General features: G+C 38.3%; 2 protein-coding genes across 9 annotated transcripts in view; one reads left to right on the top strand and one right to left on the bottom strand.

Moving 5' to 3' along the window:
• Positions 1–2,317: 2,317 nt before the first annotated feature.
• LOC108371033 (uncharacterized) overlaps positions 2,318–25,291 on the bottom strand; it is a 44,480-nt gene continuing 21,506 nt past the window's right edge. For all 4 annotated transcript variants that reach the window (XM_017626531.1, XM_017626524.1, XM_017626534.1 and 1 more), the window contains exons 2-5: positions 9,825–10,029; positions 8,663–9,405; positions 5,269–5,466; positions 2,318–2,352 (exon numbers count right to left, since the gene is read on the bottom strand). In XM_017626531.1, coding sequence (XP_017482020.1) covers positions 2,344–2,352; positions 5,269–5,466; positions 8,663–9,405; positions 9,825–10,002 — 1,128 coding nt within the window. In that variant the 5' untranslated portion in view covers positions 10,003–10,029 and the 3' untranslated portion in view covers positions 2,318–2,343. The remainder of the gene's footprint in view (positions 2,353–5,268; positions 5,467–8,662; positions 9,406–9,824; positions 10,030–25,291) is intronic.
• The window catches only part of LOC108370997 (mucin-2), a 28,399-nt gene continuing 21,251 nt past the window's right edge, over positions 18,144–25,291 (top strand). Inside the window, exons 1-2 of one of the 5 annotated variants that reach the window (XM_017626495.1) lie at positions 18,144–21,340; positions 22,946–23,512. Coding sequence is in view for 4 of the 5 variants with exons in the window: in XM_017626483.1 (XP_017481972.1) it covers positions 24,529–24,745 (217 nt within the window). In the remaining variant the exon portion in view is untranslated. Of the gene's footprint in view, positions 21,341–22,474; positions 22,910–22,945; positions 24,746–25,291 lie in introns of those variants that run through there. The other 4 variants (XM_017626483.1, XM_017626467.1, XM_017626476.1 and 1 more) reach the window with 4 other exon arrangements.

Below are 25,291 nucleotides of genomic sequence, written 5' to 3' on the forward strand. Positions count from 1 at the left end.
CAGATAAGTATGGGACCATTTCTGAGACACTACCTTTCCGATGTAAAAAGAATTATCGAAGTCGGTTGACATGGTCCAAAGTTATGCGGTAACATACATAAAACAACAAATATTCCGACGAACTGATAACCTCCTCCTTTTTTGGAAGTCGATTAAAAACTGAGACACGTAAACTTAATTTTGGGTCGTAGATTGTGGATCTGTATACCGTTTTTCCAGATCAGTCATTTTTATCAAAAAAAAAATTAAATTTTGACAACGCAAAAAATAAAATAGTAACACATCTTTTGTAATTTTTCTATATTAAAGCCTGCTCTTTTGCGAAAAAATCAAGCTACTAACGATGAAAATCGATGCATAAATAAATAGACATGTTTTGAATGGTCAAATGAAAATGTGTAATAATTTTTTTTATGAAATACATAGAAGCAAGAAATAATGTTACTCATACGCCATATCGTACATGGCCGTACTCTTACACGACGTATGTATGAATAACATCTTGCATATTGAAATTGGAATTATTTTTCAATCGCAGCATAAACTTAAAATGAAGAATCTTGCGAAAATTACCTGATCTAGATAACCAGTGTACAAATCCGTAATCTACGACTCTAAATTAAATTAAGTTTAAGTATCTTGGCATTCTTTGTATCATTTTAATGCCCCTTTTCTTCCTAACGTATGAGATTTAAAAAAAAATATTTGCTTTATGGTTTCAATAAGAAATGAACTAATCATATATGTATGTAATACTCCTATATTGGCAGTAAGAGCTAGTACCGTCCGAAAACACTACAGTACAGATATATCAATAAACACGTACGAAAGAAAAGGAACACATACGTTTATAAATAAACATGTACACNATTTCGGAATGCTTACACATTGATAAGTTAGCTTACTGCCAATATAGAAGTATTACATATATGGAACTAATGGACATAGAAAAAATCAATCTATATCTACACATTTGAAGTGTAATAGCCATTTCCACCAACAGCTTAACTACAGCTAAGAGCTCAGATAAAATGGAAGACCCAGACCCATATAATAAAAGCTCCAAGTCTTTTTGCATTCCCAGGTAACATTTTTTTATGGCCCCATTAAGTTTGCGTGCGTTTGCCTCAGTAATTTTAGAAAAAATGGAAAAGGGCTAAAAGTCAATACATACATACATACATATGTAGTTTGGAGACATATAGAGAGCAAATTGGACGATGGTGTTTCAATTTTGTACCGTGGAAGGGCAACATTTTTTGCAAGAAATGAAAACACCACTATTTAAAAATACGTAAATTTTATTTTTAAAAGAGTGAAAAGACAGTTCGGCGCTCAACCGCGACATTACGACATTTTATTGAAGCTTGATAACTAAACCGCTATTTAAGTAAATCACACTGTTGCGTATACGCAACAGACGTCCTAAATATGATAATTAACCGTTATAATCGCATAATCCTTAATCGTCAAAATATTGTTAAAATATTGATCGTTTGATTACTAGGGATTCGAAGACAAACCACAATTTCACACTGAAGCCGGATAATAAAACAAAGCTTATCTATTGAGCATTCTTTGATATATGTATAATAATGTATGTATTTAAATATAAGTTTTGTTTGGTAAACTTCTCGTAGCCAGGTATGAAAAAGCGTTTGCGATGTGGAGCTTTTCTAGCTTTGAATTTATAGCATGCATACGGAAAGCTTTTAGACTTTAAATGTCTGCATAGCTTTTTGCTATATTAAGTTGCATCCCCTTTTTTTAAGCTTATGAATAAGAAGAAACCAAACATCAAGCATACAAAATTCCCTCTACTATAGCTAACATACTTACGGTTACGGCATGAAAATGAGAACATTAGGGAATGGCGAATGTTGAATAAATTTTTATACTTTTAAACTTTGTTTAATGTTTAACAATTGTTGTTGTTACCAGGGCATTAAGTGCGGTGTTTCCGGCCCAAAATATATTTAACTGAACTCCGAATTGTGAGATAGCTCTAAATGCTTTACGCGCTAACGGTGTAATTTACGGTCCCTGGTTGTAACAGTATCCAAATATCAAAAACCAGCATTATGGAATACAGCTTAAGGTACAGCCCTTAGTCAGAGATAGTACATTGCGTTCCTGTAATGTAAACTCGACTTACCACTCATATAATGGAACAAATATTCAATAAATTTAAAATTAGCACTTCAAACGTATATTTTTACATTCAAATTTACGTGTGTGAATACATCTACATATGTACATATACACATAATAAATAAAAAGGTATAAAAGTGTAAATAATTGTTAACTATTTAAAAGAAAATAGTCGCACTGAATCCATGTATTCTAAGGAAGCTAAAAGTAGAAGAAAATTTTAATTAGTGATGAAATGAAAATTGTGCGTTTGTATAAACATACGTACATATGTATCTATGAAATAAAGTGTGTTAGGAATCTTCATATTCGAGAGACATGCGCTCATTAATAAAAAAAAAGAAAACGTCCAACCTATATAAGTGACTGTTGAAAGGGTTTATGAATGAAACAGTTTTCTTTTATAAGACATTTGTCAATTCTGGCAACTAACTTGAAAGCTCTATACAATACTAATTGAAAGATTTTCTAACGAAAAAGTCTTAACGTAGTGCTGTTCGCCTTTTCGCAATAAGTTTTTTAAAAATTGAATGAAATTAAAAATATATACAATTTTTTCCTTTTAAAACAATAAAAACTAAAAAATAAAACTAAACTAAAAAAATATATCAATAAATTAAATTAAAATAAAGCAAAAATAAACAAAAATATTTTTAAGAATTTAATTACTTTTTCTCTCCTAAAACAATATATTCTAAAAATTAAATTAGAAAAAGAAAAAATAAATAAAAAAAGAAAATAGTACTTAAATTTTAAATGAAACTAAAACAAAAAAATCTTATTTTAAAACAAAATTAAATAAAAAAAAAATTAAAATAAAAAGTTAGAAAAACCAAAAAAATCAAAAATATCCTTAAAACGAAATAAAATAAAACAGTAATTTTTCTTTTTTAAACAATAAAATCCAATTAAAACACAATGAAATAAACAAAATAAAAACAAATTAAATCAAAAAATAGATAAAAGAAGTTTCTAAAAATTTTATTAAATTAAAGAATTATATATTTTTCTTCTTTAAACAATAAAATCTTAACATTTTAAGAAATTAAAGAAAATTTCTTTTTAAACCAATAACATTTAAACATTAAAATAAATTGTGATGAAGAAAAGATATAAATTAAAAAGAAAAATACATAAAATTATTTTCAAAAAAATTAAAATACAAACATACATATATTTTTCTTTTTAGGGGCCAAATTCATAGAAAAGAAAAAAAATCCGCTGTTAAGCAAGCCTGTGGCACTAATAATGTCAGCTGGGCGATCAAGCGAAGAATACTTCTTCCCAAAATGTGCTCCCTTGGGCTCGGCAAGCAACTCATAAGGAGAGCCGTATTTCGAAGAAAAAAACACTACGCTCCACAAATATTTTATCATGGCCGTTTTTTATATGGCGCAAGAAATGTGGACGAAATGTGTCTAATTACAAAAAAATAAGAATCTAAAGATCTGAGCCTACATAAATCTTAGATGGCATGTAGACAATGTATTCTTTTAGTTTCGAACGTTTTGACTGATCCCAGAAAATTGTATTGACCTCAACAGAAAATCATTCAATTCTTACGTGTTATTCCTATGGGAAAAATCGATCGATGCTGCACTATAATAGAGATGGGAGATTCATGGAGGACTATTACTATACCTTATACGATTATTTTTTTTTTAACTTGGTTCAATGTACATACATGTGCGTGCAACTAATTAACAACGACGTACCCCTGTGGATTTTATCGACCTATACAAGACATACTGAGTAGTCACAAATAAAATTGTTATGGCTTGAGTAAAACGAAGGCATGGCTTCAAAATGCATAGTAAAAACCGTTATAAGAGTTATTACAGTTTTTATGCAAAAGTAAGTAAGTAGAACTATCGTGCATATATTTAATTAGTTAGCAACGCATTTGAATTCCTTTGCTTTCCACCGAAGCCACTTAATTATGCTAGATTTTCATACAAAAACTTAATTTTAGTTAGTATAGCTATAACTACAGGCGGCTATAAAGGAAATGTGAAACAAAGAGTTTCAGTCCACTTTAAAATTATTGATTTCAAAGCTATTCAATGCTAAATTAGAAATACAATGGTAAGACATATTTCACGCATAAATATAGCGGATGAAACCATCGAAGGAAATAAACTATGCGTAGATAATTTAAAAAATGACCCAGGCCAGACGGCAAATAAAATTCCTATGGCGATTTATGAAAAATGGTGAAGCACATGAGCTGTCGACATTGTAAAAGCATGATTTCGTGATGTGAAGCCCCTTGGGAAGGAATTCCAGGAAGAGATCGATTCGAGTTCGCAAAGAAATACCGCCTCTGGACTCTTTACTGAATGGACAATTTTACTGTTTTGTGATTAAACAAAGTTAAATAGGATTGCACCAGATAGGAAAAGGATATTGCAACGCCCGCAATACAGGAACCAGGGAGCTCTTTCTACTATACCAACACTAAAATATTCCGGAGGCATCATAATGCTTTGTTGGCATGCTATGATGATAATGGATTTTTCAACTGGATAATGACCCATAACTCAGCAGTCGGTGCGCAAACTAACGGGTTTAGGTCCAAATGGGCATTATTTAAGCAGAAATGCATGCAAAATCTTTGGAGCCACTTAAAGGAAAAGGTTCAGCTTCACAATGCTAGAAATTTCAGAGAATTTTCTGATGAATACAAAAGGTACTAAGATATCGTTTCAAAGGACATTTGAATAAAATTTAAGAGATAGATGCCACTTAGATGCTAAGCTATGATCGAAAGTAGTAGATTTGGTACCAAATATTAACGTAAGCAATTTTTATTTATAAAGTTTTAACAAGGACCAGTCAATCGGGGCTAATTAGCTGCACGCCCGTTGTTAAGTATCAAGCTACAATGTCAGCATATTTTTTATAAACGCGATTTTTAAAACCCGTATACATAATTATTTGAGAATAAATATAATAAGATGTTCATTTAATTAAAGTCCTCTGGACATGGACCCAAAAATCGTCCCGCTATTAGTTGAGTAATCGTCGTTGTTAATTAGTTGCACTCAACCATGCGTATTTACATATATACATACATATATCTAGAACATCAACATGCATTTGCTTGTACATACATACCTCGAAATGAGTTCGACACCGTTTAAGTGTAAGGTTGGGTTCGGTTTTGTACTGTTTTAATGTTGTATATGCACGTCGAAGTTCCTGTGCATAGAATCCTATCTCCTCGTCGCTCAAGATGTCCAACAAATTATTTTCGCGATCCCAATAGAACAATAAATGGCCGTCATAGAAAGCCTTAGCCAAAACATATAACATCTGAGAATAAGAAAATATGTTTGTAAGTAGCTGCATATAGATACATAGTGCCAGGGTTGTTGCGAATATTCGCATTTGCATTCGCAACCGCGGAGCTTCCGCATTCATTTTGACATTCACATTCGCAATAATCAATGCGGAGCTTTTGCGAATGCGAATGTTTATTTGGCAAACAAAATGACAAATTTAAGCCAATATTTTTTGCCGCACAAAGAAGTATTTGTGTAAAAAATCTGATCGAAAGTCAGATTTATCTACTTTGGGGGGGGTTCTGACAAAATATTTTTTTATTTTTACTTTTATTTCAACATAGTTTGATTAAAAGAAAAATACTGATAAAAATAAAATATTTCACACAAATAGGGTTGTTTGTAAGTCAAATATATTAATATATACTAATGGCCGAGTAATCATAGTCAGCCTATGTGCAGTAGTAGGAAAAATTATAGCCGCACCCAATTTTGACAAGTTTTAAAATATTATTTTAGTTTTTATTTAATTTTGGTGAGTTTTTTATAGTTCATTCTACAATACAAGTTTAAAGGCAGTGTCACACGATTGGGTATTTGCCGAAATTCAATACCCAAATATTTTTCTTTATCCCAACCACGAAAAATAATTTGTTGAAATTTTTCAATAGAAGATTGCTGTATTGTACCAATATTTTGACTAAAAAAATATTTCCCAATTTTTTTATTTTGTACCAATAGACCAATATCAAATTTATGCAATTTGAAAAAAAAATCAGCAAATTTTCGTAAAAATTGTTTAATTAGATTCTGAGTATACAGTTTTGTAGCCCATTGAATTCTAGTACAATAAAGTACAAGTTTCAAGTGGCTAAAAATTACCGTTGATTTTTTAGAATTTTTAAAAAAGCTCGAAATTTGTACGAAAGTACAAAGTTGGAAGCTTGGATTTACACGGGTCAGAACACCTAAAAGTGAATTACAAAAACTAAAATCTAAAAATCCGATGACGTTACAGGTTCTCCAAATTCTGAAGCGGTTAAATTAATGAGAATGAAAAATTCTTCCAAAAAAGCTTTAGAAAAACCTGACACATCTGGTTTGGCTTGTGAGCCATGTTTACACAACGATCTTGCAATGATGCTAGATTCTTCAAGTGAAGATGAAAGGCAGGAGGACACAGCCGACATTTTCAAGTTTCTAGGGAAGGTGTGATTTACGACCCTTTAAAAAACAGGCTGCAACCTGAAAAGGCAGCAGCATTACTTTTTATTAAATATAATGTTCCAGTTTTTAAATTCAAGTACTCAATAAGAAAAACATTATTAAAAATTATTAACTTTTGCATTTTTTTATTTACCCACATATGTACATCACCTAATTTACTTACCTAAATTATTTCGTAAAATTACTTGACATCCGCATACTACTAAGGTTGATTATGAATTCGTTCTCAGTTCGATATGCATATTGGATATCGAAGGTCATTTTCGAACGTTCGCCCAAATGTTTAGAGGGTATTAATAATCCCCCAAACCCCAAAAATGTTTGTTTACGTTTGTTAGTATGAATGTACTGTAGATCGTACCAGAAAAAAGTTCAATTTTTCGTTATTTTTTTGGCATTTACAGTCGGCTATAAAAGTATGATTTGTCGATGTTTTCGACTTGGGACGATTTTTTATGTGCCACCAGATCTCTGTTCTTATCACCTAACCTAAGCCTATCACCTATCACCATCCAAAGCCATTAAATTAAAGCTCATCAAAGATCAGTAAACTTTTGCTAACGAAATATTTTCGTCAGTCCAGTAGAACCATTTAAAAAAGCGAGCACGAGCTTTAAAAAAAAATGGTTAAATAAGCAATTGGATATTGTTATTGGAAGTCTCCCGAAGAGAACCAGGGCTTTCCGACCGAAAAATATTGATTTGGAAGAGTTTCATGCCATTTCTATGAAAAGTTGTTTTTTCCCATATAAAATACATAAAAAACTTTTGAACGCTTTGAGGGACCTCTAAATATATCTTGATTTCAAAATGAAAAAACAGGGGCATATATTTTTCGATACAGAAAAATCCTAGGGGTGAGAGCATTAAAATTCCGACTTTACTTAGTGTGGACCACCCTAGTGTGTATACATGTACCATTAAGTATGTATATATGTACATCGATTTTATAACTTAAGATCAAAAAATTGCAAACATAATTCACCGCAAATATGTACATATGTACATTAGGGTGGTCCAAAAATGCATGTGGGGAAAAAGTAAAGTCGGAATTTTTAATGCTCGTACCCCGTAGATTGTTCTATACTGACAAAAATATACGCCTATTTTTTTAGTTTGGAAATAAAAAATATTTAGAGATCGCTCAAAGTTTTCCTTGTATTTTAAATGGAAACAAGTAAAAAAGTCTAAGTTCGGGTGGAGCCGAACATTAAATACCCGGCGCAAGTATTAAATGTAATTTTTCGGAAACAACAACAACCAAAAAGGAAATAATTTTTCACCTTTCTGAAAACTGCCGTTACATGGTAAGAAGTGTGGTTTTCCCCTATTTCTAACAATTTCGATAGTATGTTCAGTTATACTTAATGAGATAAACTTAATGGTTAAATAAACAACTGGTTATTATTACTGGAAAGTCTTCTGAAGAGAACCAGAGTTTTCCGATCGAAAAATATTGATTTTCAAGAATTCCATACCATTTCTACAAAAAGTGTTTTTTGTTCATATAAAATACATGGAAAATTTTGTGCACATTTAGCGTCTTTTAAATATTTTTTGATTTCAAAATAAAAAATAGGTGTATATTTTTTCGATATAGAAGAATCCTAGGGGGTGGGTGAGAGCATTAAAATTCCGACTTTTATTTTTTTTTTACCACCCTAATGTACATACATATGTATGCATGTACATAGCTGTCTTCGTTATCAATGCATGAGGCCTGAGTATCATTATTTCTTTGGAAAAGCGCTTTTTTTTAAATCCGTTAGTTTACTCTCAAATACACTCGTTTACGAAAGTTTAAACCAAAACTTTTAAATATGAGATTTATGGAATCGGACATCATTTTCTGGGTAATATAAAAAGTTGGTTTTCCTCCTGTACAATTTATTTATGGCATCTTTCATTGATAACGAAGTTTTGCACATTTACTTTTACATGTATGTACGTATATGTATGTATTTAAATACAGATGTGTACATATGTAGATGTGTACTTACATGCTCCAACAGAACGTAAAGTGGACTTTGCCAAAATGCATCACTTTGTCTCTCAATTTCCCATAAAAAGGCTGTGGTTATAAAATAACTTTTAAGGCGATCCAATTTATAAGCATTACGTAGCGATTTTAACAATCGGAATACGACCTTCAAATTTTGCCTGTCCAGCAAAAGTTTTCTTTCAACTCTAGGGTTGGCAATCATAAAAGACAAACACCGGGAACGCCGCCTATCACTCGGAGGCTTTGGAACGGCGTACCATTGGTAGCTGTTGTCCCAAAATTTAAATTTAGGATAAGGGACTATTTTCATCCACTCCTCTGATCCAAAGCAAATACCAGGAATGAAATCTATCGACAATGAACGTATAGAGCACTTCGCAAATATAGTATGTGCTAATCCGCGCTTCGAGTATGTAAGGGTGTATAAATCACCCATGCAGCCACGAACTTGATTCCCGCGTTCATCTAAACAATCTTCAACAACTTCTTCAAGCCAAGTTTGCAACTTAGAACGTCGTAAGTAGTAATAGTTATCGACCAGTTCATAAAAATGATCGTAAACGTCGGAATAGCCGTAATTTTCGGACATTTCATCCAGCGTGTTTCTTAAATCCAATCTAACGTATCCAGGGCGACTAACGTCCCTAGTAACAGTAATGTGCGAGGAGTACGGGATACTCAATATGAAAATTACATCGAATTCACCTGGATATTTTATGCGCACGTTGTTGGCATAACTTCCTGCGAGAGAATAAATTTACAGATATTAGCGTGGGTCAAATATTATTTTTCGATACTAAAAATCATTCAAAAAATCTATTTCAGTGTTCCCTAATCGAAGACCCCAAAAAACCCAAACCGATTATACGAGGAGCCAACATCGGACTACTACATATATGTACATATGTACATACATATGTGCACATTTGGGGTGGACTGAAAATACCAACTTTAAACTTTAAATGACCCAGTGATAAAAAAGTTGCCTAAGGAGAAGAGAAATTGAGGGAATTTTTGAAATCGTTAATATCATCTACCCCGCCAACATTCACAGTTCTCATCTACTGCTAAGCTTGTGTATCCGTTACGACAAATACAAAAATTAGGTAATTTATGCAGCTGCTAAAAACTGGTACTCAGTATTAAAACTGAAATCTTACCGAATAGGCTAGTGCCTTTATAAAGCTTATTGAAGACGTTATCCACGAAGCACATGCCATTCAATACATGGTCCCGTATTCGATCGTAGTCCTTTGTGCATATAGGCCTATCCTCGTCTCTTATTGTTATGAGATTGGCAATTTCCTGTAGATAGGATTCGTAAGGATATGAAGGCATGGTATCGTTGCAAATGTTTTACTGAAACTAAAGAAATAAAAATAAAAGTAGAAATTTAAAACAAGTAAATTAAAAAAAAAAACCAAAAAAAAAAAAAAAGTGCGCCTGGGCCACACTGTAGAAGTGATATCTAAGTTGTGTCATAATCAACATATCGAGGGCTTATATTCAATACAATCTATCTGCAATTTTCAGAATAACTAATTTCCGATGTTGAACCCATGTGGTGCTTAGCTGTCATCACTAATGTTAATTTGAACTATGCAATTCAATAACAAATTTTTCTAACAAACGATATACATGGTCAGCATTAATATCATCGATGGCAGTTGAATCTAAGGTGAATTTCAATAATAAATATCAATAGCAATACCGATAAATATCAATAGCAATATCGATAAATATCGACAAGAAAATCGATAAAAATGTCCATAACAAAATCGATAAATATCGATAAAAAATCGAAAAATATCGATGACAAAATCGATAAACATCGATGACAAAATCGATAAACATCGATGACAAAATCGATAAATATCGGTAGCAAAATCGATAAATATCGATAACAAAATCTATAACAATATCGATACAAAAACACATAAATATAGATAACAAAATCGATAAATACCGATAAAAAAATCGATAAATATCGATAACAAATTCGATAAATATCGATAGCACAATCGATAAATATCGTTAAAAAATCAATAAATATCGATAACAAAATCGATAAATATCGACAACAAAATCGATTTAAAAAAATATCGCTAACGAAATAGTTAAAAATATCGATTACAAAAACGAAACAAATCGAAAAAGTATCGATTATTATATCGATAAGCTCCGAAAATATCGCTAGCAAAATTTATAATATCGATAACAAAATCGATGAGAAAATCGATAACAAAACCGATAAAAATATCGATTATTTTATCGATAAGCTTCGAGAATATCGAAAATCCCAAAATAGTTCCCAGATTGAGTCTCTGTGTCTCTCTCTATATCCTTTCCTCTTTAACCTTCATTTTAAACTTTCTTCCCCTATTTTCATCTTTACTTTTATCGGTATCCTCATCCCCATCTTTGTTTTTTCTTTTATGTTTATCATTTTTTTTTTCATTTACATATTCTCCTTCACCTTTGCCCTTATATATATAAGTAAAGTGTTTAAATTTACCTTGGTCTTCATTTTTGCCTTTATCTTTACGCATCTTTGTTTTTGTTTTTACCTTTGCCTTTATCCTTTTCTTTGCCTATGTACGGCGACTACGTACTTTTCTTCTTGTATTGGTCTTTTTCCAAGTGTTATTCTTTAACCTTTTATTGGTAAATTTTTGTTAAATTAATACCATATGCATACACACAAGAAGCACTAGTTTCAGCTCCAACCATATCCTTTGCATCACTTCCGTTGTATCATTTCCGTTGCATCATTTCCGTTGCACCATTTCCGTGTGCAATTTCCGTTGAATTTGCCAATTTACTCCCAACGAACCAACCGCCGCTAAAGAAGTTTCACTTCAAAACATAACCGAATGACCGTATCCAAAACAAATTAGTATGCGACCACCATTGAGGTACCACCTTTCGGTTAACGTGGTTCAAAGTTATGCGCAACGTACATAAAGAAATATTCTGACGAACTGATAACCTCCTCTTTTTTTAAATCGGTTAAAAATATATTGAAGAAAAGTGCAATGAAGATCACTTATGCAATCTATGACATACATACATATGTATATACACAACTACATATCGACTGCTGAGTGGAAGATCGACCTATCTCGGCAGCCAGTTCGAAAACGCCCTATCTCAAAAAACTTTTCAATAACGCCCTATTTCAGAATTTTATTGAAAAACACCCTATCTTAGAATTTGGTTGAAGAACGCCCTATCTCACTTCAAAATGTATTGAAAATGTGCTGATATAGAGGGCTTTTAATTGGCAGCTGTGATAGCGAATTTTTGAAACGAGTGCTGATATAAGGCGTTCTTAAAAAGGTTTTTGAGATAGAGCATTTTCCAGCTGGCTGCCGATATAGGTCGATCTTCCAATCAGCAGTCGACATGTATCTACATATGTAAAACTAGGAGATTACTCGACTTCGTTCGGGGTGTCCGTTAACTGAAATTTTGCCAACAAAAATTGTGTTTAACCCTCTTTCTGTCCCATATCTAAACTTACGTCCAGTTAATTTTTATTGTGTGCTAAATACATAGTAGGTACATAAAAACGTATACTTATATCGGCATATATATGAGCAAATCCGAGAAATAGTCTACCAAAAATAACATTGTACATACATATGTACATATGTACATACATACCTTCATATTCGAAGACTTAGCTCAAGTCGACAAAAGCCATTTTATCTCTAAAACAATATTTTATCGGTTAACGATTAGCTAGCCATAAGTGTCCCAGTACTGTAGGAGGCATTCGCTACTTTTAAGCCGCTACTGCACCGACTCCTAGGTAAGTAGCTACTCTATTACCCCGTGGTAGTGCACATGGGTAGTGCAGAGTGAACCAGTCGGAAGGCGAATAGCGAAAAACTACGACATAAATCACCCAAGTGACTACTTTAATAGCTCCCGGTAGTGCAGATAGAGCCGATGGTGACTACCGGCTAGGACATTGCCTTGTAAAAGTAATCGCTGAAATACACTGCAAGGAGGCGGTCGGTAATTGACGGAGTTTATAAGGTAGCTACCGATTCATCAGTCCTGTAGTCGCTCCCCCGTACTGCAGGGGTAGTTTAAGATGCCCTTTTTAGAAGCCCAATAAAAATATATAATCTTTTAGGGAAAATTGTTTTTATTTAAGGTTAAACTTTCTTTAGTCCCTTAAGCTACTTTAATTGACGGGAACAGATATATATTAAGATTAAGGATAATTACCAAAATTAATTAAGGCAATCCAACACCGTTCATTACTTCCAAATTGGTGAAAGTAGTGGTGATTATGTGAAATATATATCTTAATTATTACATTTCAATTCAATTTGGCGCACTGCGGTTGTACGTCTTCTTCTTATCTGGCGCGGTAACCGCCTAAGCGATTTTTGTCGAGTCCAACAAAGTATGCCAGTCGATTCTATTTTGTGAAACCAAGTTTTTCTCCACCCGGTCTTACCAACTCGGCGAGTTTCTCTTGTTCCTCTAGTTCGAGCATCGTGACCCGCATAGCATACTTTCATAACTGGAGCGTTTCCCGCGCGATTTATTGAATAAAACATGATAAATACATTTTTATTAATATATGTATATAGTTGTTTAACGCAAAAATACATTCTGCTTTTAAAAATTGTTTTCTTTCCTGCAGTAGTGGATATAATAGTGCTTGATTTAAGGACACTTGCTATCCAGCGGAATGTGGTTATATCAATTAGAGTTGGGACTTCTAGTTCATTTCGATGATCGATCACTAGGGTTGCCAGATTTTTTATGCGCGAAATCAGTACGTTAGACTCATGCTAAAAAAATCAGTACTTTTCAATACATTTCTATTCAAAGCAAAATTATGAATGAAAGTAATATATATATAAATAAAATATAGTTCATAAAAAATAAGTGTTATTCATTTTAACATGACTGTACACATCATTGTACACAGAAGCCAATAAATTATTTTATATTTATGACATTTTTGAATAGCAATAATGAGATCATTTCCATTTTCAGTGTTTAACTAGTCAAAGAATAGTCGATAATACATTTCATTTTAGAATTAATTTTAATTTGAAGTTCACTTTCAAAAAATTTAACTAGAAGCCGGTTTCTCTCTTTGCAACAGGAACCAAACTTTATACTCAATCCTCCCAGTTGATTCGTTTGAGAGTGGTATTGAAAAAAGCAAAATTACATATTTGGGGAAAAGTACCACTATTTAAAAACTTCATCTATATTTCCTTATGGCTTAAATTAATTTTTTCAACTACGCAAAATGTTTGAAAGACTAATAATTCGCTAAAAAAGTGTATCTAGCTCTATGTCTGTATGCAAAACTCTTTTGCAATGCCAGTAAATTGTGAAAAAAGAATTGTAATTTATAGGCAAAGCCATTCGAATATTCAAATTTGTTGCTATTAAAAAGCAAGTTACTTTCGAGATAGCTAACAACACTCGCCAAAACAACGTCAGCCTTCTTTTTAAATAATTTAGCATATTGGTTTCTATGCAGAGTTTCCTGTAAGGAAACTATACCCTATGTGTCTGTTAACGATTCTCTCCTTTGTTTTTGTTGAAAGGACGTAAGAGTTATGAGTCGGTATGTCTTTGGCTTGTCTGCTGGGGATGAAACGGACAGTCACTTTATGCCCTTGTAGCGGAAGGTACCCCCACTCAAAGCATGCCCTAAAACGTGGTATTAAAAATGGCAGCAGATCAGCTGGGTAGATGTCATCTGCTCCAAGCGCGTTGAAGAGCGCTGAGACAGATATAGCCCATCTTAAAGACGTTAATCATCGGCACAGGATCGTTTTATCCTAGTATGCATGTGATGGTTCGGATTGTCATTAGTGGTAGGGAAAATGCAGCTAGCAAATTGATTCCTTCCAGCTTTTCGTAAAGGATCTTTCGGTTCTTTTCAGAAGCCTTAGTTGCGTGGTGTATTTTTTCAAGGACTCTGTGGATTCTTGCGCTTGTTTTTAGGCCCTCGATTGTGCAGAAGTGAGTCCATAAGTTTATTTTTCTATGCCTAGTAGCTTAGTAATACCACTTGTCATCTTACTAGCAGCCTCCTGTTTGGCTTGTATAAGGGAGCAAAGCGAATGGATCTGGTGGTCAACGAGGACAAGACGAAGTATCTCATGCCATCAAATAAACAGTCAACGCATTCGCATATTGTTACCCACGTCACTGTTGACAGTTATAATTTCGAAAAAGTGGAGAATTTCGATTGCTTGGGTACCAAAATTGAAATTCAACGCAGAATCAAAGTGCTACTTTGGACTGAGTAGGCAATTAAGGAGTAAAGTCCTCTCTCGACGAACGAAAACCACATACCATGTTGGTATGTAGCGCAGAAGCATGGACAATGACAACATCCGATGAGGCGGCTCTTCGAATGTTCGAGAGAAAGAAGATTTACGGGCCTTTGCGCGTTGGCGACGGCGAGTACCGCAGATGATGGAATGATGAGCTGTATGAGCTTTACAACGGCATAGACATAGTGTAGCGAATTAAAATGCAGCGGCTCCGCTGGCTTGGCCATTTCGTTCGAATGGACTCGGAACCCGCTGATGGTAGCAGAGAAATAGGGAGGCCCCCACTGCGATGGAAAGACCAAGTGGGGAAGGGATTGGCTTCACTTGGCATACCCAATTGGCGGCAGTTGGCAAAGAAGGGAAACCCCTGGCGCGCTTTGTTGAACTCGGCCAAAATCGCTTAGGCAGTTACAGTACCAATTAGGAAGAATATCTCACATTAGTAGGCATCTTTCTTGTGGATTGGGCAGATGGCACTTAAATTTCAGTCGTCGGGCGTGCGCACATATTCAACACAACAGTCGATGCCTGCACCATATCAACTCCTCCCCGCCGTACTTTAAAATACAAGGCAGGCAGAGCGTCAGCTTCAGCAGCTTTAATGTTTTGCTGTTTTCAGCCGCGTATTTACTATTCGTAGCTCGTTATAGTCAGACACTGGGATATCGCCATCGCCTATGCGCTCACTAACACCTTCTCCACTACTTGCAGTGCTGTATTTTAGGGTCTTCGCATTTACGTATTTTATCCTCCCTTTGTTCGAAAAATACGTGCTATATTGGCCCCACACGAGTAGTTAGCGTTGCGCCCAATCGCAGCGTGGCCCTGTAGGCATCTTTTTCTCTGCAGCTCTGCGACATTCCTCATCGTACCAGTTGTTCCTTTGGACCCGGGGAAGCCAGACAACTTTTTTGACATCGGTATGCAATGAGCGGGGGATGTGGTTCAACCGCCCCCACATACCGGTTTGCTGAAAAGTGTGCGTATCTTGGTTGTGGATGGTGGTCCGAGTCAATGTCTATCCTTCAATAAATTTCTCGTCCTTCTCTTCCGCCGGGGCGTGGGCGTAGATGAGTGGGATGTTCAAGCATATCGTTTTAATGTGGATTGTGACTAGACGCTCGTCCATCGGTGTGATCGACGAATCTGTGCACATTTACGTGGCAGTTATTGTAGACCACGCAAGGTAATCAACCAGCCAAGCAGGTACCTTCGCCTTAAGGCTCAGGATATTTTTCTGGTGGGGCAGAACCCATTGCTGGGGGTTCCCCTTTCACATTAGCTCGCGTCTAAACGAGTGTTTCACTGCTACCCAGAGGATCGAGCGTGTCATCAAACATGTACAACAAGTAGCATCAGCTCAAAACAATTATGTATTACAATCAATGCACCCCACGTGGGTCACTTCGTACCCACCCGCGACGTCATGCTCACCCACTTTTCTACGCTTCTTACTTTCTTGCCATGATTCTTCTTATACCACCGTCTTAGCTGCTGGTGTACCTATCTCGGGTATTGCGGCTCTTGCCACATCCCAAGCATGCTTCAGCTCGTAGCGTATAATCGGTAAGTATTCTGCGTCTGATTTCGTACTACATGAACGAATTCAACATCTTGGCACTCTGCGTATAACATAGAGTTAACTAAGCCGAAATAGTGTAAATAATTCTGGCAGTATCCGTAGCCTGTGAGAAACCGCATCATATGAAAGTTTACTTCTCCATGTGTGCTATTAAGTCATTTATGTATATTTGGGACTAGTGTTCACGTCCACCTTCTTTTAAGGGGTTTTCACAGCAATCTTCCTTAACTATCTTCGCTGTGCTAGTGTCATTCAGACTGTTTCGTTGCTCAACTCTCATTCTTTCCTCCGCTAAGAGATTAATCGGCGTCATACCAGCGATAACCAGTGCTGCTTGGTTTGACGTGATTTTGTAAGCGCATACGACTCTCGGTGCACAGATCCTATGGGGCGCCTCCGAGAGATGCTGGTATGAATTAACTTAAATCGCTCTTGCCCAAACTGGGACCGCATAGAGAAGTACTGATGTAACTAAACGTTTTTTGCTCGAGTGCCGTATAAACTTGACGTCTTTGCTTTGCAACAGGAATAAATACATGTGTATGTTTGTATGTTTGTATGTAAGTGGCTTGAAGCCCTGCCGGACATGATAGTTTTGAATTTTTTTCTTTTTCTGTACTAAGAAAAGTTGGGCGAAAACTAAGCCACATTAAAAAAAAAAACTTTAGGTTAAGGGAGTGGTAGTCCTAGAGATCGCTGGAGAAGGATACTTTCATGTTATGTTACAAAAGAAATATATGAATGTGATATGCCTGTGTATCTATCTACGTATGTGTGTCCTTATAACTGCGCATTTATTTTTCTACTGACAAGTCCTGAGGTCTACACATATACATACATATATACAGTCATACATAGGTACATGCTATATGTATATGTATTATATGTATGTACATATAGCTATACGATTTTGTATCTACACTATCGAGTTGTCCCTAAAAAATTAATGCATACATACATACATATGTACATACATGCATGCCTACATACTCTCATGTGTGTATTCACACCCACGCATACACTGATTCACCCGCATTCGTTCGTCCGCACTCTGACCGTCCACAGAAGAACTAACCGCCGCCCACAATCCATGCGAAAACGAAGGTATGTACATACAAACGCGTATACACATTTCGAAAGCATTGTTAGCGCTCAACGCTCAACGCCAACAACACCGACGACGATTAACGCCAGTTGCTATTTGCGCGCGCTCTTCGCTCTTTGCAGTTCACTGTCGTCATTGCCTTCATCAACGGCAGCGGCCGATGTGAGCGTCTACACCCAACACCCAACACCCAACGCACAATATCACTATGCGCTGCCGTTGCCATTGCTATTGCTGTTGGTTTTGTTAGCGTCCCTTTGCCGACCCTCCATTTCTTCACAACGCCTCGCAGTACAGCGCAACACTCAAACGACGTTTCGCTTTTATCGATTGGTGGCAAAAACAAAACCAAACCAGAATGAAGAAGAAACACGCAGAAGCGCTGCAAGCGAACGAGCGCATGCGAGCGGCCGTTTGCCGTTTCAGCACAAAAACAAAACACGAAAAAAAACACAAGCAAGCGAAACAAAGCGGTGACATGAGCTGCAGCAGCGTAGTTGCTGGTGTTGGCCGTGTTAGGGGCAAAGAGCTCCTAGTGTTTGTAGTTGAAGGCAGCGGTGGCGGCGGTAACAGTGACGCCGGTCGAACAGAGTACACTGCGCCGCGCTTGTTGGGGACCGCTTGGCATACAAGCATCAAAACCAGCCAGTACACAACAACAAAAGCAATTACAAGCAAACCAAACGACAAAACGACCGACCGACCGAGTAACTGGTAGGCAGGCTAAAATCATCATTGCCGCGTCATGCCACCACACAGCTAACCATTTCAACGACGACGCGTCGGCGATGACGACGAGTACGGCGGCAAAACAAAAACATGTACAGCAACGAAAGCGCGAACGATGTTTTGTGACGACGGACGACTAGCAGCAACGCCACAACGTCAGTTGATTCGGCATAACATGAAGACTCACGCTAGGTATACACATACATATTTATGTACATATGTACGTATTTGCACTCGCGTGTATGTACGACTATTCATCTGTATGTACATACGAAGGTGCGCGTTTTGTTGCTGCCTTTGCTATTGATGTTGTTTTTTCCTATTGTTTTTGCGCGCTGCTTTGTTGGTATGTTCGTAAGTAGATTTTGTGTTTTTTTTTTTGTTCGCTGCTCCCCTCGTTCGCTTAATGTAGTTGTTTTTGTGATACTCCTTGTTATTCTTGCTGTTGGGTTTTGAAGCAGTGCTGCGTTTCTCCCACTTTTTTTTCTTTTTACTTCTGTTATTTTCCAAGCGCTATTGACGCACGCCTCACCCGTTACCGCTTGGCTGGGTTTTTGTTCGCCCCGTAGCGCGATACGGCGACAGCAGTAGCACAGCGGAGAGCAAAGAAGGGGGAAGGGTAATATGCGCAGCAACATCGAAAGCGGCAACGATGGCGGCAGCGGTAGCAGTGTGAGGATGGCGACGCTACAGCCGCAGATTGACAGGCTACACCAAACGGTAATGGCGGACGGGGTCCAACACCAAATGTATACACACACGCGCTTGTGTAGGCGCAGTAGTGGGACGTGCGGTATTCGATGCACAAAACAGCAAAACAGTGAAAAGCAGTACAATCAGGCCACCGCGCACACACGCCGCCACATACAAGCATCACGATGGCATGGTTTGTCGACTGCTAAAAAGAGCTATCATCCAAGCAACGACACTATACAGACCGTATGTGCATACATATGTATGTATATACATATGCACATTGGAATGGCATAGTGGAGCCATTGACTGACTGACGACAGCAGCACAATACAGCAAAGTACAGGCACTGCCGGTTGTCAGCGTCACGCAGAGAGGTGAAGTGTGCGCACAAACGTGAACGCTGGCGTGCGCGCTACGTTGATGGTATGCCGTACTATGCTGCGCTGTGCCGTGTCGAGCCAATATGGGGACTGCGGTGAAGCGACTGCAAATCGGTCGGTCGTCGAGACGAAAGAAAGCGGTGTGTAAGGATTTTTCAGTGTATTTGTGGGCGCTTGTGTACAGCGAATATCATATGAGACAACGGAGTTAAGAGATTGAAATACCTAAGAAGAGGCGGCTGCATGGATGGGGCAGAAGATTTGAAATCGTAGTACAGCAGCGGACAGCGACAAGAACTACGCTCAGATCGATGGATGGATGGATGGATGTATGGCCGTGGTGGTGATGGCAATGGCAATAAGCAGGCGACGAGCACTCTGAATGTCGTGTTGGCGTTGGCTGTAGCTACCAACGCAGCAAATCCAAAAACAAAACGAACAGGCATACCTAAAAGAGGCGAATGAGTAGCGAACGGCAAGGCAACTAAATGAAATAGGGCACGGTCGGGCGGCGACGACAACGACGACGAGTTTTTGTGTTTAGAGCGCTCGCAATAATGCTGATAAGTGAGGACAGAAGGGTAGAAGGTAAGAGCGGCAACGAACGACATCGTTAAAGCTGGACAACCGCACATAAGGTAAGCGACGACATCCATGTTATGGAGGATAGCAGGCGAAAAGTGAAAAATAAATGAAATGAAAAGAAAAAAACAACCCAAAGTATGAACAAAAACAACAAAGCAAAAAACAGTAACTGGCGACTAAAAATAACACGCATATAACGCAGCTCAACGTAGAAGATAATCACAGTAGCACAGGATAGCGGCGGTGGCTTCAAGGCCCAACCACTCGATGATAAAAGTGCACATGGGCAGCGGTATTACCAAGGCAATGGCGGACTTGGCGTACACAACACGAGGATCTCTAACAAATTGACAAACAGGGAGCCGCCTGAGCGCCCAGCCCAAAATTTTAAGAATCATAATTGAGCTTTCATATAAATTCTGCAATCAGGAGTTAAAATTTGTGCGACTGCGCGCTACCGCACTACAGCGCGAGCAAACGATCTGCAACTCAAAAATAAAGCATAGATCGAGATCAGATCGGTTGTCCGGACGGTCGGCCGGCTGTAGAAAGTGAAACGAAATGTGAAGCAAATGGAGGTCTTAAACAGATATTGACGGGCTACTGATCTTATTTAAATATAACATCCTCAATATATGCACAAAAGCGGTAGTAAGACAAACATTAACCTTTGTTAACAATTTCAAATTCATGGCGATTTGATTGTGGATCTATCAGCTAGCAGGCCGTGTTGCAGATAGCGTTCAATACTGGCATTTGCTGATGGGGACGATGGACTGCTGTTTGTTTGCACCGCAGCCAAGTGGAGACAATAACAAAATAACAGCTAAGCCGACATAGTGGAAAACTCCAGTGTTTAGCTGTGTGCAGAAAATCAGCGCACTGCCCGACGTGCTTGACCAAACATACACACACACGCACATATGTGCATACGTACGAACGTACGTCGGTGGCAACAACAGCAGCAGTAGCAGCAGCCATCGTCATCGCCAATGTTACAAGCATTGCCTTCGCCGTGGCAGCATTAAAAGTTGCCTATCCTCCTTGCTCGCCTGCCTGCCTGCCTGCTGGCTGGCTGACTGTTTTCACGACTTGTAATGACGACGACGACGACGACGAATCTACAGTGAGTGTAATCAGCAGTCGTTTGGTCGGTCGATTGGAGGGTCGCTTGGTTGGCCGGATTGCTATGTGCTTGCTGGTCGGTCGGTCGGCCGGCAGTAGGAAGCGAAAGGCGCGCGCATACTGCTAAAGCAAAACTATATGCGCGTAAGTAAGTATATATGTATATGTTTATGTGTACGCTCATATCCATGGTAAATGCATAAACGCGGCTCGGCAGCTAGTGCTACATGGAGGGATGCGATGTGCTGACTAACACAATGGAGTGAGGTGGTGGTGGGATGGTGTGGCGTAGCGTGACGTGACGTGATGCGGCGAGGCGTGGAGTGGAGTGGTGTGGTGCGGTATGTGCCAAACACAAAGAGTAGAAAAGTGTAGCGCTGGCGTTGATACTAGGTGATGGGGGACGTTTGACGACGACGACGACGACGACAACAAAAGCAAGAACGGCAACAATAACAATAAAAACGACAACAGCTACGAAGCGAAGTTTGCGCGAATCGACGGAACACAAGCGAACATACACACCAATTTACATCCACACTACATATACATATTCGTGTACACACATACATACATTGAAATGTAAGTACGTTGCACGACGTACACTTTATACAGCTACGCCAGCCAGCCTGCGGCCAACAGCGGGCGGCACGTGGGGAAACTGTACATGCTAGCTTGCTTGGCTGCCTGCCTGCTTTACTCCCCTTGCACTGCCCTGCCCTGTCTTGCACGGCCATGATTGTGGCTGTGGCTGTGGCTGGGCTGCCTTTGGCTGGCGCACAACCAACAGCCACGCATTAAAGGGAGCACACGGTGGCGCGCAGGCAAGCGGCAGGGGCGGTATAGTGCGCGCTAGCAGCTTCGGTTGGGCGATTTGTTAGTTGAGTTTAGTGCTTGCTTTGCTGGGGTCGTCGTTTGCTTTAGCTTGCTTGGCGGTGGATCGAACAAATGGCAGTTGGCAGCGCGGCGCTCGCTTGCTTGCTGGCTTACTGCTGTGTCCGTTGTTGAATGTCGTTGATGAGCGAACAAACGAACGACTGCCTGATGGTATGGTAGCGGCGGTTGGGTGTGCTGCTGATGGCATTTTATGTTGAGTGTGTGTTTTTGTGGAGGCGGACGCATTGTGAAGCGCGCAAAGCAAAATGTAGGCAATTTAAAGGAACGCAGTAGAGTTTTAACGGTGTACGCGTAGTGCACCGTATACGTCGTTGTTGTTGCTCTCAATAATATTACGTATACATATGTATGTATGTATTCTTATGTATGCCTATATCTACATAAGTATGTATATATGTATGTTCATTTTTAGTCTAACACATATTCATACATATGTACCGCTCGCCTTCACTACTTCATTACTACTTCAACTACGTACATAGGTACTATCTATAACTCCTGTTGCTTGTTTTGCTTTGAGACAGTGCGTAAATCCAGGTCTATAGTGCAACGCCTACGCTACTAAGCTGCAGCAGTGCAATAGCAGCATTAAAATCATCAGCAATACCACCATAAACCTCCATATCACCATCGTCATCCAACGTCACCTGTGTTACTACGAAGGCTGTTGCCGCTGCTAGTGCAAGCGCTAGTGTCGCTACCAACCATCATCCACGCCATCATCATCATCATCATTGTCATCATCGTCAACAACATCCACACCACTACCGCTGCTGCCCCTGCCATTGCGCCGACTGCCACAGCCTTAACCACAACAAATGTATTCTTGTTGTTATTATTGTTGTTGATTTTTTAGGAATGCGCCGCTACTATTCCAACAGCTACTTGCCTGCGCCTGTTTACCCGCTTTCCACTTCCACCGACATACTACCGGGCTATTGTTGCTGGCGCTGCTGGTGATGACGCTAGCGCTGGCGCTGCAGCTGCGACCGATGGTAATGGGAATGGTAATGGTGTGGCTGTGGCTGTTGGTGTTGCTGGCGGCCGCCTTTTTGTCGTCACACTGGCATCATCGTTGCTTTTGTACTGCATTGCGCTGTTGTTGCTCCGACTAGCTGCCTGCCTTCTGCTGTCACTGTCGCTGTCGCTGCCGCCGCCGCTGCTGCTGTTGTTTTTGTTTGTTACTTTTTTTGTGTGTTCACTGTTCACTGTGCCGTCTGTGTCTCTACACTGCTCGTGTCTGTCGAACCGTTGCGCGGTGGTTGTACGTGCGCTCAGCTCATTCAAGTGTCCAACTTTTGTCGGAGCGGTCGCATCGGTACGGATAAATTCACACAACGTTCAGCAGCAGTCAGTCCGCTGATTGCCAAGTGCGGTACAATAAACGGGAGCGCCTGGTGATACATATATTTATTATCTGTGTGTATGTGCATATAGTAGTTATACATACATACCTGCATATGTTATATGGATGTAACTATACATCATATACGCGTCTGTATACTTATATATGTACATACATAAGTTTATGACGGTGATATAAAAAGTACTATATGTTTATAGGTACATACTGGACAGATCGTTTGGAATTAATGTGCAGCTACATATAGGCTCTTTATGAACTTTGCTGAAGGCGCTCCAACTGGGGATATACATATGTATTTACATATATACAGGCATATACAGACGTAGTTGCCGTTTTTTTTTTGTTTTATTGTTATTGTGGTGCTGCTACAGCTGCCATCATCGCCACAGCAATTGCCTTTAGTGCTGCTGCTGGTGGTTATAATCTGCGCCGCTGTTGAAGCCGTAGCTACAGACCCGTTGCTGTTACTCGTGCCGTTGCCATTGTCCGCCAACCAGTCGCGGCTAGCAGTCCCAATATTGCCACTGTGCTTGCTGTATCACCGCCGTCTACATACACGCCAATCGATATTTACTGGCTGTGGTCTGCGTGCGCTGAGGACCATCAAGTCCAACTAAAAGCATACATACCTGCAAGCGTGCATTTTCATACATACCTGGATGCATATGTGCATGCTTGGGTATATACATACAAATATACTTGCATATGAATATACATACATAAATACATATATAATTGTGTACGCTCGCTAATAACGCCTAATTGCAAACTACATATACATACATACATACATACGGTAAACGCAAAGTGCGAAGAAGGTGCGCGCTAACAAGTGTGTGCATGGGAATGTGCGCGCGATGCATTACCACTTGCTTATCAAAACAATTAATAAATAATAAAATTAAAAAAGTAATAAACTCTAACCGGGCACTCGCTGAAATTTACGATAAACCATAACAGCAGAGCATAACAACGATTGTGACAAATGATGCTTGGCTGGTAATCAAAATAAAAACTTTCCTTACACGTTGATAGAAACGAGTAATTTAGCGGATTATAGACCATTGTGCTGAATGTCAAATAATAATTGTGAAATAATTGAGCACTCAAATATGAAAACTCCACGCGGCGCTAGTGAATCGTCTACGACGTCCGACAACACAACCGAATTCATTGATATCGTCAAGAAGTATGATGTTGTTTATAATACACACAATCCCGATTACAAGAATGTCGAAGTGAAAATGAAGGTTTGGTCGCAGATTGCAGAGGAGATTGGTCTGTCTATTGGTAAGTATGTATGTATATAATGCGAATTCTACGAAACATACGAGGGCACTAAATAAGTTCTTAGATTTCGCAAAACTATAGAGATTTGCGTTAATCTGACGTTTGCATCGTAAAATTTTGACATTTTTTAGCATAAACATACTCAGAACGTTTTACGCGCAGAGCAAAAAAATAATTATTGACTTAAATAGTACGTCGGGTATACTCGCGCTGCGACCTTAAAGATCTATTGTGCTAAACCCTTATTGTAGTCACTCCAACCTTAGGCTATTCAAGAAATTAAGCACATTAGAGGGTGCCGTGTTCGTTCCCCAAGATGCATCAGGGACAGTGTTTACAACTGGTCGTACTAAGTTCTCCCCTGATGGCTGAGAGGTCATCTAATAAACATTGTAAAATAAAACTCTTTGCGGATGATGCCTTGTTAACGATCAGTGATAGGGAACTACCAAATGCGATTGTCAAAATGCAAGAAGATCTTAATTCTTTGTATCAATGGCTGTGTTCAAATAAACTCAAACTGAATGTGAAAAAGACTAACTTTAT

This window comes from Rhagoletis zephyria, unplaced genomic scaffold, assembly GCF_001687245.7.
Source record: "Rhagoletis zephyria isolate East Lansing unplaced genomic scaffold, Rhagoletis_zephyria_1.1 Rzeph_scaffold_00064, whole genome shotgun sequence".
NCBI classification, from domain to species: Eukaryota; Metazoa; Arthropoda; class Insecta; order Diptera; family Tephritidae; genus Rhagoletis; species Rhagoletis zephyria.